Source organism: Eumetopias jubatus, unplaced genomic scaffold (genome assembly GCF_037043125.1).
Source record: "Eumetopias jubatus isolate StellerSeaLion01/CBP00866 unplaced genomic scaffold, mEumJub1_p1.0 scaffold_16, whole genome shotgun sequence".
Classification (NCBI taxonomy): domain Eukaryota; kingdom Metazoa; phylum Chordata; class Mammalia; order Carnivora; family Otariidae; genus Eumetopias; species Eumetopias jubatus.
Window position 1 is genome coordinate 314,579 of NW_028274822.1, and position 14,588 is coordinate 329,166.

The 14,588-nt window shown below is 51.3% G+C and overlaps 1 protein-coding gene across 7 annotated transcripts in view; it reads left to right on the plus strand.

Moving 5' to 3' along the window:
* SLC66A2 (solute carrier family 66 member 2) overlaps positions 1 to 14,588 on the plus strand; it is a 55,623-nt gene that overhangs the window by 14,287 nt on the left and 26,748 nt on the right. For 3 of the 7 annotated variants that reach the window (XM_088019693.1, XM_088019695.1, XM_088019694.1), the window contains exon 4: positions 1,698 to 1,751. The exons of the other annotated variants lie outside the window; for them this stretch is intronic. In XM_088019693.1, the coding sequence (XP_087875819.1) occupies positions 1,698 to 1,751 (54 nt within the window). The remainder of the gene's footprint in view (positions 1 to 1,697; positions 1,752 to 14,588) is intronic. 7 annotated transcript variants of the gene reach the window in all.

A 14,588-nucleotide genomic window follows, 5' to 3' on the forward strand; every position in this document is an offset into this window, starting at 1 on the left:
TGATCTGGTCTTGGGGATCACGCAGCATCACCTCTGCAGACCGGGGTGGTCACAGTCCCCGGAAATCAAGGGGTGTGAACACAGAGCCGTGTCCAGTGGGGAGCGGTGAGGCTCTGACATGAATGTGGACACGTGGCTGAGGCTGGTTCTAAACCTCAGCGCCTAGCCTGGACCACGTGTTCAGCATGGACGTGTGTTCCTAAGTGGGCTCTCAGCTTCTCACCCCCAGTCTGTCCTGTGCAGAGATGTTTCTCTGCTTTCTAGCAGGAAACCTTAGGTGGCTTGATGCTGTCCTTGGGAAAGAGTCCGACAGGGACTTGAGTCTCCCTACCCCGACCCGCACCTCCCTGCCAGCTGCTGCTTTTCCTGGGGAGCCCCATGCGCCACTTTTTCTCACTCCAGGGCCTCACCCTGGCCTCGCCCTGCTAGCTGGCGTGCTTCCAAGCTCTGCTTGTCTGCTGGGCATGATCAGGCCTGAGACGAGAGGGGAGACAGTGTTTGGGTGTCTGACCTGCTCCTGGAGCCAAGTCGAGCAGTCTGTCCTGCGAGCAGTCTGTCCTGCAACCCCTTCATCCCCTCCCCCTTCCACTTTGGGACCTGATCTTTAGCAGAAGTGTCAGTGAGCAGTGAAATTGGTCCCAAGCAAGAAATAGAAGCAAAAAGCTGCGGAAACCGGGCTAAGCCTGGGTATTCAAGCCCAGTGGGTCCAGGAGGGGCAGCTGGGGAGGGGCTGGGGGAGGAGATGAGGCCTTGCTGCTCGCTTGCTGGTGCTGCTGGCTCAGGGAGCCCTCACGTGGGCCAGGCGGCCACTCCTCGGAAGCAGGGTCTGTGGGCATCTGCTGTCCCCAAGCACGGAGCCAGTCTGGTGTTTTCATTTAGCTGTTTCCTTGCCATCTGTCCTTTTATAGGTGGAGCCTCATTACCTGGGGCAGATGACTCGGAACCGAGTCCAGTGACTCTTCCATCAGTCTTCCAGACTCCATCCTGGGCTCCGGCCTGCAGGCACGCTGGCTGTATCTTCATGGGCCGTGGGCTGCCGTCCTGGGCAGCACAGAGTAGGGGGTCTCCGGTGGGGCTGGGCTGCTGGAGGAGCAGGGTCCCCTGGGGGAGGGTCATTTTGTGCTCTGTCAGGTGCTGCTGCGTGGGCCAGGGACACGTGCTCCCTGATGGGACGGAGCGTGGTGTTGTCTGTGGGCCACTTGCTTGTCAAGGTCACACGTTGAACGCTCTCCCCGTTCCCAGTGGGCATTTCGTTGAGTGTACTCTGAAAACAGCTCTATGCGGTGGCCTTCCGACGAGTTTGACCCTGGGACAACTCTACTGCAAGCAAAGCACGCATGTGGATGAGTTTTTAGAGGAGAATAGAACTAGCATCTGCTTTCTCTTTCTCTCAGCATAGTGGACGTGCAATGGGCTTTATGCCACCTCTGACCTTGGAAATTAAGTGAAAATGTAGTGACGTTTCATTGTTTGCCCAAGATTTCCTCCTCACGCCCCGGCACTTCTACTGGAAGAGGGGAGGTTTGGGGGAAAATAGTTCAGAAAGCAAATTTCCTAATACACAGAAACCAAGATCTTGTGCTTCTGTTTTTAAAAGGCATGCAAAGAGGGCTGGGAGCTATAGCTGCTTATGAGTGTTAAAACCAGTCTGTTTCTGTCTCTTCCTCCTTTCTGTTTTTCTCTTTCTTTAAATGTAGCTGCAGATAATAAGGATGAAGAATTCAAGGTCCCCCCAAGGCGGTCGTATCTGGGTACGTACCACACGCTCGAGGCTGCCCCCTGGACCCTTCGCTTCCTTCATTCTGTGCAGCTCAGCCTCACTGTCATGCTGTTCCGTGTGTGTGACTTGTTTTACTAAGCGCAGCCATGTCTCCAGCAAACTAACCAACCCATAGCCTATTTTTAAGTATGAACTAGTTCCTAGAAACCTGCCCGTTTGTGTGTGTGTGTGTGTGTGTGTGTGAGAGAGAGAGAGAGAGAGAGAGGGAGGGAGGGAGGGAGGGAGGGGGGAAGGGGGAGGGCAGGAGGCAGGTGGAAACAGAGATGATCAGAGTACAAGTTTTGGAGTGCTTTTGTTAGATTTATTACAAAGTGTTCTATTCTTTTTGATGCTATGGTAAATGGAATTGTTTTCATAATTTCATTTTGGATTGTTCATGGCTATCTTGTAGAAATAAAATTGTTTTTCACATATTGATCTTGTATCCTGCAACTATGCTGGTCTCATTCATTCGTTCTAATAGCTTTTTAGTGTAGTCTTTAGGATTTCTCTATAGGAGATTATGTCATCTGCAAATAGAGTTAGTTTTACTTTTTCCTTTCCAATCTGGATGCTTTTTCTTTTTCTTGTCTAATTACCCTAGAATTAGAAATGGCTAGAACGGTGAGTGCAAATATGCTTGTCTTGTTCCTGGTCTTAATGAGAAGGCATTCTGTCACCATCAAGCATGATGTTAGCTGTGGAGTTTACATAGATGCCTCATATTAGATGAAGCAAGAACCTTTCTATTCTGAGTTTGTTGAGTGTTTCTTTTTATCATGAAACGATGCTAAAGTTTGTCTAGTGCTTTTCTGTGTCTCTTGAGATGATCATGTGGTTTTGTCCTTTATTCTACATTGATTTTTGTATGTTGCACCAACATTGAGTTCTTGGGATAAATCCCATCTGATCGTGATGTGTAATCCTTTTTATAAGTTGCTGGATTCTATGTGCTAGTATTATGTTAAGGATTTTTATGTCCATATTCACAAGGGATATTGGTCTGCTTTTTTTTTTTTTAAATTCTTGTGATGACTTTGGTTTTAGCATCAGGATAGTACTGGTCTTCTAAGTCAGGCTGGGAATGGGGAGTGTTCCCTCCTCTTCTATTTTGTTTTATTCCCACTCCTTCTATTTTAAGTTTGTGAAGGATGGGTATCAATTCCTTATTAATTAAAAAATTTCTTTTTGAGGTGTAATTGACATATAACATCAGCTTCAAGTATATAGTAAGTCTAGTTAACATTGTTAACATCAGTCATGTACAATGGTTGCAAAAAAATTTTTTTTATGATGATGACTTTTAAGATCTACTTTTGCTAAGCAGCTTTCAAATGTGCACCACAGTCTTGTCAACTGCAGTCACCATGCTGTCCCTTACCTCCCATGACTTACTTATTTTGGAACTGAAAGCTTGTACCTTTGACCACCATCACCCATTTTACCCAGCCTGAATCCCCCACCTCTGGTAACCACCGGTCTGTTCTCTGTATCTGTGGGCTTGTTTTGTTTCTTTAAATTCCACATATAAATGCAATCATGCAGTATTTGTGCTTTTCTGTCTGATTTATTTCACTTAGTGTAATGCCCTCAAGTTCCATCCATGTTGTCGAAAATGGCAGGACTTTTTTCTTTTTTATGCTGAATAATATTCCATTGTGTATATATATACCACATGTTCTTTATCCATTCATCAGTGGATGGACACTTGGGCTGCTTCCAGATCTTGGTTATTGTAAATAATGCTGCTGTAAATATAGGGGTGCATATATCTTTTTGAATTAGTGTTTTTGTTTTCTTCGGATAAATACCTAGTAGTGGAGTTGCTGGTAATTCTTTTAATTTTTTAAGGAACCTCCACACTTTTCCAGAGTGGCCGCACCAGTGTGCATTCCCAGCAACAGTGCACGGAGGGGTCCTTTTCCTCCACATCCTCGCCAGCACTTGCTATCTGTTGTCTTTTTGATAATAGTCACTCATGTGCTTTGATTGTGCTTTGATGGTGTTCTTTGCTGTGCAGAAGCTTTTTGGTTTGATGTGGTCCCACTTGTTTATTTTTGCTTTTGTTTCCTTTGCTTTTGGAGTTAGATCCAAAAACTCATCACCAAGACCAGAGTCACAGAGCTTACTGCCTATGTTTCTTTTTAGGAGGCTTTTTTTTTTAATTGAAATATATTTGACATACAATATTGTGGAAATTTAAGGTGTACAGCATGTCACTTTGATACATTTATATATTGTAATATGATTGCCATTGTAGTGATAATTAGCACCTCTATCATATTACATAGTTATAATTTCTTTGTTGTGGTTAGAATAATTACATTTTAGTCTCAGCAAGTGAGATGGTTATGGCACAGTTTGTCTATATTCACTGTACTGTGCACTAGATCTCTAGGGCTTGTTTACTTCTCATCACAAGTTTATTGATTCTTTAAATGTTTGGGAGAATTATCCAGTGAAGCTTTCTGGGCCTGGACTTTTCTTTGTGGAAAGTTTTAAAATTACCAGGTTAATCTCTTCTTATAAGTCTGTTCAGATTTTCTGTTTCTTCCCTGAGTTACTTTTCATAGTTTCTTGGAATTTGTCCACTTAATCTAATTTGCTGATACACATTTTTGTCTTATTTTTGTTTCTTTGCAGGTGGTTCCTCTTTCATCCCTCACTTGAGTAGTGGGAGTCTCCTTTTTCTCTCTCCTTTTTCTTTCAGTCGTTCTAGCTAAAGGTTTGTCAATGTTACTGATTTTTTCCCCCAAAGAACCAACTTTTGGTTTTGTTGATTTTCTCTCTTGTTATTCTATTCTCTACTATGTTTATTTAATTCTAGTATTTATTTCTTTCCTTTTGCTTACTTTCGGTTTAGTTTGCTTTTTCTAGTTTCCTAAGGGTGGAAGGTTAGATTGTTGATTTGAGGTATTTTTTTCTTTTTTAATATGGCATTTATAGCCATAAGTTTCTTCTAATAAATGCTTTCAGTGAATCCTGGAAGTTTCGGCATGTTGTGTTTTCATTTTCATTGGTCTTAATAATTTTCTAACTTCCTTTGAGATTACTTCTTTGACCCATTTTTTATGTATGTTGTTTCATTTGCACATGTGAAATCCCCAAATTTCCATCTGTTACTGATTTCTAACTTAATCCATTGTAGTTGGAGAATATACTTTGTATTATTCTAGTCATTTTAAATTGAGGCTTCTTCTATGGCTTCCCGGAAGGTCCGTCCTGGAAATGTCCCATGTGCACAACACTGTTGCTGGTTGGAAGTGGAGAGAATCTTAGTCTCATAGAGTTCAAATCTTTCCTTGGTCCTCTTTCTGGTGATTATACCCATGACTAAGAGCATCTGTTGAAATCTCCCACTATTTTTGAATTATTAGGTTTTCTTTTCAGTTCTGTCAGGTTTTGCCTCCTCTGTTTTGGGGGAGTGTTGTTAGGTGCATCTGTGTTTGTATGTGTATAGTTTTATCTGACCGATGGATTGGCCCTTTATTGTTATAAATTGTCCCCTATTTCTAGTAATTTTGTTTTGTTTTAGAGTCCCTTTTTTTTCTGATATTAGTTTGGCTAGGGTAGACCTCCTATGGTTGTTGTATGATGTATTTTTTCCCATTCTTTTACTTTTTTTTTAAAGGTTTTATTTGTTTATTTGAGAGAGAGAGAGAGGAAGCATACATCATACATGGGTGGGGCAAGGGGCAGAGGGAGAGGGAGAGGGAGAAGCAGACTCCCTGCTGAGCAGGGAGCCTGACTTGGGGCTCGATCTGGGGACCCTGAGATCATGACCTGAGCTGAAGGCAGATGCCCAACCAACTGAGCCACCCAGGTGCCCCCTTTTAGTGATCTTTTAAACTATATATGAATTTTATTTTCCTAGTGGTTGCTTTAAGGCTTATAATATGCTTCTTAACAGTATCTACTTCTACTAACTTAATTTATACTAATTAATTTTTAATCAGTTAAGAGAGGAAAGCAGAAGAAATATACACTTTTACTGTCTTTTATAATTACCTACATAATTACCCTTACTTACACTCTTTCTTTTTTTTCATGTAGATCAGCATTACTGTCTGATGTCACTTGCTTTCAACATGAAGAACTTATTTTTAGTATTTCCTGTAAGATGGGCCTGCTAACAATAAATTCTCTCAGTTCTTGTTTATCTGGGAATGTCTTTATTTTACTTTTGTTGTGAAAAAAAGTTTTGCTAGATGTAAGGATCTTGGTTGACAGTTTTTTTCTTTTCAGTGTTTCACTTTTTTCTTGTTGATTTCAAGATTTTACCTTTGTCAACATTTAGACTACTGTATGTGAGGATGTGGATGTCTTTGTATTTATCCTACTTGGAGTTTGTTGAGCTTCTTGGGTGTGTAGATTAATATTTTCATAAAATTTGGGATGTTTTCAGTAATTGCTTCTTTGAATATTTTTCTTGCTCCCTTTCTCTCCTCACCTTCAGTACATCCAATTTGTATATGTTGGTATGCTTAATATTTCACATTTCTCTGAGGGTCTGTTCATTTTTCTTAATTCTATTTTCTCATTGTTCTTTAGATTGCATAACCTTTATTGATCTATTTTCAAGTTCACTGACTTTTTTTTTTAAGATTTTATTTATTTCTGTGAGAGAGAGGGAACACAAGCAGTGGGAGTGGCGGGCAGAGGGAGAGGGAGAAGCAGGCTCCCCGCTGAGCAGGGACCCTGACGTGGGACTTGATCCCAGGACCCCGGGATCATGACCTGAGCTGAAGCCAGATGCTTCACCAACTGAGCCATCAAGGCACCCTTCACTGATCCTTCTGCCAGCTCAAATCTAGTGTTGAGCCTGCAGTGAAATTTTTATTTTAGTTATTCTACTTTTCAATTTCTGAATTTTCATTTGGTTCTTTTTTACAGTTTCTATCTTTCTACTGATTTTCTATATGATGAGACATTGTCATTATGCCCTCCTTTACTTCTTTATGATTTCCTTTAGTTCTTTGAGCATATTTATAGTAACTGTTTTGGGTCATTTCTGCTAGGTCCGGTGGCTGTGCCTCTTCAGAAACAATTTTGTTTTCTTTTATTTTTCTTCTGTGTATGGGACACTTTCCCATTTCTTTGTATTTCTCAAATATTTTGTTGAAAACTGCATATTGTAAAATATTGTGGCAACTCTGGATACCGGATCCCCCACCCTGGTTTGGGGGGGTGGCTTGTTTGCTTATGTGTTGAGTGAGTTGGCTTGACCAGTGCAGTCTCTGAACCTCTTCTCCCCCAGGCAAGGCTGTAGATCTAGCTGTCTGACTCTCCCTGGTCCCCTTGTTAAGCTTCTAGGTGGTCTGCCTCCGTTGGAGTCACACTCCCTTTAGCCTACAGGAGTGGCTAGTAGATGGCTCTGTTGGTTTTGATCACACCCTGGGGCATGCACTGCTTTTAGGTGTGACCCAGCAAAGCCAGGCAGGGGGATCTTGAGGGCAGTCTTGACAGTTGCTGGGTCCCCAGGAGGGCTCTCCCTGGCTGTTTTTGTCTGATAAACTTGGAGCAGGTCTGCTGTTGCACTTGTTGCTCTATTGGAATGGCCAGCTTCCTCTTAATTGCTCCACCACCAAGCCCCCCACTGTTTTTGTCAGTGCCTTAGGCTTGAACCTGCTCATGTCCTATTGTAAGCAGAGTTACTCCCTTTAGGGAGAGTGCAGAGCTGTCTGTTCTTACACGCCCCGCTTCTAGGACCGAACCTCTGAACCCCTGCTCTGGAGCTGGTGCCTGGGGCAGCATTGGCTTTCATGGGGTGATGCCCGCCCCCCCTCTGTAAGTGCATGCACTGAGGGGATTGTCGTCCCAGGTCTTCTCTGTGGACCCCTCCCAGTGCGGGACTGCTGTCCTCTGAGCAGATTGAGGTAGAACAGTATTCTCTGCTTTTGCTGCATCTGTGGTAGAACCTCTGTCGTGTGAGTGGGGGCTGGGTGGAGGAGCGCCCTGACTTCTCTGCCCTTCTTGCCTGGAGTAGACTAGGAGCTGAGCTGGGGGGTGAGAAGTGCTGGGGGCCTGCTGCTTCTGGGGAGAAACCACAGCCCTCTTCCGGGAACTGTGTGGTGGGGGTTTCTTGGCCGGCCCACCTGGAGTAGTGCCAGGCGTTGTGAGAGCAGCAGGCACATCTCACTTTTCTTCAGTAGATGTTTCTCCATTGCTGCATAGCCTTAGGACACTTGACAGAGATGCTACATGGTTGGTTTTTAGAAGACACAGCAGTTGTGTTGTTTTGCTGGGAGAAGCACCGTCCCATTCACAGTTTTAACTGATGGGATCCCTGGTGGCCAGAGGAAGTTTCAGGCTGGGAGAGCAAGTAACTTTTCTGGTTTTATTTGTAGCTGCCTGAAGGGTGGACTTGGGGCTGTGCCTGTTCATGGTTGGTTTAGTGTTTAGGTGATAGGAGAGGACGTTCACCTGAATAGAAGGTCATGTCCTCCATTCAGTTTTCAGAAGTAGCCTCAAAACTTGAACTGAAGGTGCTGCTTTGATTTGGGGAAGAACTGTTTCACAGTGCATCTGGGTCTGGGGCTTTCTGGTGCTCTTTCTGCTGAGTCCAACCAGGGTGCCTGTGTCCTGAGTCAGCACTGCTCAGGCACCTGTCTGCAGTTCTGTGGGCCCGACTGAGCAGCCTGCTTGTGGATGGGCAGTGCAGGGGCAGTGCAGGGGCCTCAGCCTGTGCCCTCCTGATGTCCAGTGTAGGGTGCCCCACTGAGCAGAAGTTATCAGCAAAAAAAGGCCCAGAAATCCAATAGAATAAAAGGAAAAGGCCCCTGCAATTTACGGGTGCTAAAGGCCAACCCATCACAGAGCCCAGGATGGGCTCACCTCTGCTGGGGGGTCAGCCTCGGGGGCATGGTGGGCTCCCTCAGTGACAGCATTTTTGAACAAGGGCTGGTGTTCTTGCTCACTGGTTAGTCATACTCAGCTCCCCGGGGTGTAATGGGGCCTTTGGATCCCTGGATCTCTCCCATCATAGCAGTGGCCTGCTTGTCTGCTGGCCTGCCTGGCAAGGGTGGTGGTGTGGGTGGACAGGGAAAGGGGTCAGTACGGTGAGCCCTGGCTCTGAAGGCTGAGAAGGGCGTTTACAGTCCCTCAGCTGGATCATGTTCCTGTCTTTGCTAACCTGCTGTGTCCCTGTCAGGGCAGAGTTAAAGCTGGAGTGGCCATGGAGGGTTGGGCAGAGTGGCCATACCCCACCTTCGAGGGCCGGCTGCCTCCCGACCAGCCCCTCCCTCACACCAGGAGCCCTGCAGGCCCCTGCCTTGGGCTTTCTCTGGTGGCCTCCGAGGCACCACGTGCTCCCCCATGGGGCCTGGTGTCCCCGGCTGCCTTGTTGGAGTGTGAGCCCAGGGACGCGGGGTTGGAGATCGGGGCCGTGTCCCCAGATTGAGCGGGCACTTAGCAGAATCCCATGAATGAGCAGACGTGTCTGGGGTTTGTGGGGGGGGGGGGGCGGGGATGGAGCTGCCAGAGCAGCCGTGTGACGAGAGCCAGGTTTTAGTTTGAGCCAGGGTTTTGAAGGAAGGAGTGAGGGTTGTTTTGTTTTCATGGAGAGTTGATTTTTAAATATTTAAATTTTTTTTGAAAGACCACAAAGTTTTTTCTTGAGCTCTTTGAGAATAAGTTGCGGACTTGCTGCTTGGTGACACCCAAATCCTCCAGTGTTGCCTCTTGAAAGCGGGGTTTGAGCCTCCATAGCCGCACGGCGGTGTCCCACTCAGACTAGCCTCTGGCGTCTCTCACCTGTTTGCTCAGAGGTGCAGGAAGGGGTCCTGGTCAGATCGCCTGTGCGGTCAGCCGTTCTAGGCTGCTCCTGTCGGGAGCCATTCCTTGTCCTGTGCTCGCAGGGGTCAGTTCCAGACCTTGGTCCTGGGGGCCCTGGGGCGGCTCGTCTCATGGTCCCCTGTGCTTTCAGTGCCTCTGCCAGGGGCCACGTGGCACCGTTCCTGGGTGTTGCACCAGCCCCCACACCTCTGCCTGTGGTTTGCACCTATTTCTGGGGGATGCTTTGAAAGGATGTGAAGATCCTGTTCCTCCTCAGACTTTCATCGCGTTCCTGTGTTTGATGATAATGGCAGGGATTCATGGCTTCCTGCCGCTTTCAGTGACTAAACCCTGCATCTGGTTGGCCTGCTGGTGGGTCCCTGCATCCTGCCGTGATTCTTGGGTCCTGCCACCTCGGGATGGTCCAGGTGCGTCTGGTGCAGCATCTGCCCCAGCAGCCTGGACCCTGCCCCTGGGGAAGAGAGTGCTTTTGCAGATGGAACCCCCTGGCTGGGCGTGAGCTGGGACCTGAGTAGAGGGGAGGAGGCTGGTTGGTCCCCGAACCCCGCTGGGTCTGGTTCTCAGATGGTACAGGTCCGCTGCTGGGCTCGGGGGCTGGTGGGCTTCTTAGGAAGCAGCACGGCGAGACTGTCTCTGATGGAGCTAACGTGTGTGGAGGCCAGCTTCGGGGTGGGCAGGGAACAGAGGGACGTGGTCCCCTAGCCACATGGATTTCGTTCGGTTGACATAGCTGATGCTGAGCACTCAGTACGTGCCCCACAGTTTTAAGTCTTTTACATGAAATTAGTTAATCTGCATGCTGGCCCATGCGGAGTGTACTGAGAATCCCCCCATTTTATAGGTACGGAGACAGGCACAGAGAGGCTGGGTTGTTGGGCGGGAACCCACTCAGCAGTAAGAGGCAGGCTGGGCCCTCCGATGGGTAGGCTCTCACCACAGGCCAGGCCGTGGCCCCCGCTCCCCCCGTCTTCTCCCATGGGGACCCCGGCCTGTGGGAGCATCTGAGCCTCCCAGCCAACCTGTCAGCCGTGGGGCCTGGGGCTGACCACCGGACGTTAGGCCTGCTGCCCCTACCCGGCCCCCACACCTGGGGCAGAAGCTGTGCAGCAGGAGCCCAAGCCTGCGAGCGGGATGAGGAGCTGTCGGCCCAGGCGGTGGGGGCGCCCATTGGGACAGGCAGCGTGAGGGGCTGCAGTGTGACGGAGGCTGGCGGGGTGCTCGGCTTCGGTGGGGGCGCCCCATTGGGACAGGCAGCGTGAGGGGCTGCAGTGTGACGGAGGCCGGCGGGGTGCTCGGCTTCGGTGGGGGCGCCCCATTGGGACAGGCAGCGTGAGGGGCTGCAGTGTGACGGAGGCCGGCGGGGTGCTCGGCTTCCGGCGCAGGGGTGGGGCCTCCCTTTCTGCTCACAGCTGTTTGGTCCTGTTGCTGACACTGTGGCCGTGGCCACCACATGGCCACCACGTGAGGCATGATGTTGCCGTGGTGCTGTGGGATGCCCTCTTGGAACCTGGGGAGTAGCCGGGCGTCACCAGGGGCTGCGTGCCACGTGGAGTCTGGGGCTCCCGTCCCGCAGGACAGAGCTAGGAGGCCTAATCCTGAGACAGCCCCAGCTCATCCGACAGCTTGGTCCTGGCTGTGCCCACGTCACTTGGCACTGTGTGCGTCGTGGACCCTGAGCCCCTCCATCTTCTGGGACCTGGGGGCAGGGCTGGCAGAGGCCAGGAACTGCCGTCCAGCACTGGCAGCTTCTGCGGGGCTGGAACAGCCGTGGTCCCCAGTGCTCTCCGTGCTTCTTGGGGCACGTGGAGAGCCCGTGGCTGTGTGGTGAACCACAGGGTTCACCCTGCTTTTTCCAGCAGCTTCTGGTTGTCATTGTGGCCACAGAGGGAGGGAACACAGCCGGCCCTCTGCCCTCCACCTGCAGGGCCCTGGCCTGGACCGGGGGGCCGCATTCTCTGGCAGCTTCTTTCCAGCAGGAAGGACTTGGCCTGAACTAGTGGGAATGGGCCACACGGGGGTGCTCGCGGGCTTCGAGGGCTGGGAGTTGGGTGTAACTTGCAGGAGCAGAAACCGCCCCAGGTTACGTAACTGTTGCATCCTTAATGGGGTCTGCAGTGTAGCCCTGATAAGGAGGGTCCAGCTGGGAAGTGACCTGTGAGGTTCAGGGTCTCCCCCTCGGGGAGGGCCAGGGTCTCCGTTGCTCTTGCTCCTGGGGTGGAACATGGACTGGTCCTTTTTAGCGGCCACCTGTCGCCGCTGATCTAGGGGTCAGGCTGCCGAGCTGGGGGGCTGCCATTCCCCCCGCAGCGGCTGGGGCAGAGCTGGGGCTGGACTCGGCCTCGCTCCCTGCCCGGCCAGGCCCTCTGCAGCCCCACGAGGCCCGAGGGTTGTGTGGAGAGGTGTGCAGGCCCCCCGGGGGGCACCTGGCATATTCCGCAGCTCCCCACACAGAGATGCCAAGTGAAACCAAGTGAGCAGAACCCTGTGACAGCAGCAACAGGGCCTTCGACTCCCTCAGCCCTGTGGCGGCCGCTGTTTCCCCCTGCCCTGGGGGCGGGGCTCGGGGGGGTCCTGCCATCTCCCCCTGCCCAGGCAGGGGGTTGGAGGGGGGGTCCTGCTGCCCATGTGGGGGCTCGTGGTGGCGGGGGGGTCCTGCCATCTTCCCCTGCCCAGGTGGGGGCTCGTAGGGGGTGTCCTGCTGCCTCTCTCTGCCCAAGCCGGGGCTTGGGGGGGGGGGTCCTCCTGTCTCCCCCTGCCCGCGGGGGGCGGTTCGTAGGGGGCATCCTGCCGCCTTCCCCAGGTTGGTCAGTGGGAACTCTCCATGGCAGATGCCAACAAACACCTTTTCTCTTTGATATGTGACCGCATGATCTGAGAGTATGAAGAAGTTAGAACATGGAGATTGGTGGGGGCTGTCTTTTTTTTTTTTAAAGATTTATTTATTTGAGAGAGAGAACGTGCGGGTGCAAGGGGGGGTAGAGAGAATCTCCAGCAGACTCCCTGCTGAGTGTGGAACCCCATACACGGGGCTTGATCCCACCACCCTGAGATCACGACCTGAGCTGACTGACTGCATCCCCCCCAGGCACCCTGGGGCTGTTTTTAAAAAACAACTGTATGGACATACAGTTTATCTACAACAAAATGTGCCATTTTAGGTGGGCATGCTCTTTGAGGGTAGTGAGTGGGGGGTGCAGTGGGGGTGCCTGCTCCTCATGTGTGACCTGGTCCCCTCTTGGGGAGTGGAGACCTGGGAAGCGCCAAGCCAGGAGCACGGCTTGAAGATTCCCTGCGGTATATTTGGGGTATCTGCGTGAGAGTCCTGGCGTTCCCTCGTTAAGAAAAACATCAGGGCGGCTCCTCTTTCTCATCTGCCAGTGAAGAGTTGGGATTCGAGGTTCTTGGGGTCCCATCCAGTGTGAGGGACTGTAATTCCCACATGGCAGGCCGGAAGGCCCCAGGCAGGAAGACTTACAGCCTGGACAGTGGCCGTCTTCCCTGCAGAGGCTCAGGCACGGACCGCCCTCCTCATCCTTGTCTGGGACCCTCTGGACTCTGTGGTAAGGGACATCCACCTGCGCTGTGCCCGCCCAGCACCCAGGGGCCCCCCGGATGGTGGGCCAGTCTGCTGCCTGGTAGCTGAGTGCCCGTGTGTGCGTCTGCTCGGAGAGGCAGGTGTGTGGGTGCGAACCCACTGTTCACCATGAGGCCGGGGTCGGCTGCGCTTGGTCTGTTCCCACAGTTGTCCTTCACGGGGCCTGCGGTGGCAGCGTGGGCACTGCCAGCCTGAAGCTCAGGGAGGCTCACACAGCTGGGGTGGTGGTGCTGTCCACCGGACTCCAAGCCGCAGTGTCTCATCCTTGGACCTGCGGAGGCAGCACTGCGCGATGGTGTGGGTTCAGATCTTGTGCCTTGCTCCCAGCCGGTGGCTCTGTCTTAGTACCCGTCAGTATTTGGGTTGATGGGTTGGGTGCTGACATAAAGAGCTCTCTGAAGAGGGAGGCATCTACAGATGTGCCTCCTGGACACAGGGAGAGATGTGAGGGGCTCCAGCCGAGAGAGGTGGGGCAAGGGGGCTGCAGGTCACCAGATGCGGCCCCAGCCCCCGGTCAGCCGGTGGGATGACTGAGAGCCCTCATGGGCACGAGGCCGCCCTGGGTCTCGGCACCCCAAGGGGCATCAGGCATAGTCAGCCCTGCTGTGTGGCCTCTTTGTCCTTTAGAACGCAGGAGGTCAGTGACGATCCCCTATGACACCGTGGTGTGTGTGGGGCCCCCTCCCTCCCTTGAGAAAGGGGGTGCCCCATCCGATGGGGCATGGAGGGGCATGGGGTGAACACTTGTAAGGGACTGGCCATGACCCCAGCAGCAGGGGCTCCTTCCCAGACCACCTGTTCATGCAGGGCTGGCTCGGGGGGACCCTGGCTGTCCCGTGGGGGCATGGCCATGTCTGTGGGTCTGCGGAGTCTATGGTGAGGAGAGGGCACAGGTGAACAGGACTTCCCTGTGAGGAAGGGGTTAGGAAGGCAGTAGAAAGGACTAGAGTTTGCTGGTTGGAAAACTTCACGGGTTCAAGAGTCAGCAGAAGGAAAAAGGAGCCTAGGGGTTTCCTTCTACCTTTTAGATCCTCAGCGGTGGGAGCGGCCACCTCACAGGGCAGGTTCCTTCAGTGACTCTGGGCCAGTTCTGGTTACCTCTGCCAGTGTGCTTCCGTCTCCGCGTGACCATCTGAGCTTTGGAGGGGTCTATTCCTTTAGTCGGACGGAACTGGCCCTAATTCCAGAGCCCTCAGAAAATAGTTTCCGTGCCTTCTCACACCATGCTTGATGGATGGTAGTTAGAGTCAGTCCCTGAGAACCCTTCTCTAACCTGACCTCCTGCCTCAGAGAGATGGGCTTGGGGGACAGGGGGTTGCTGGGGTTAGGGTGGCTGGGGGACAGAGAAGGGATTGGGGGGCAGAGAGGGGGCTGGGGTCGGGGGAAGGGAAGAGAAGAGCGGGGAGAGAGGTTGTGGTGGCCTTTGGGGAGGGGCCGCCT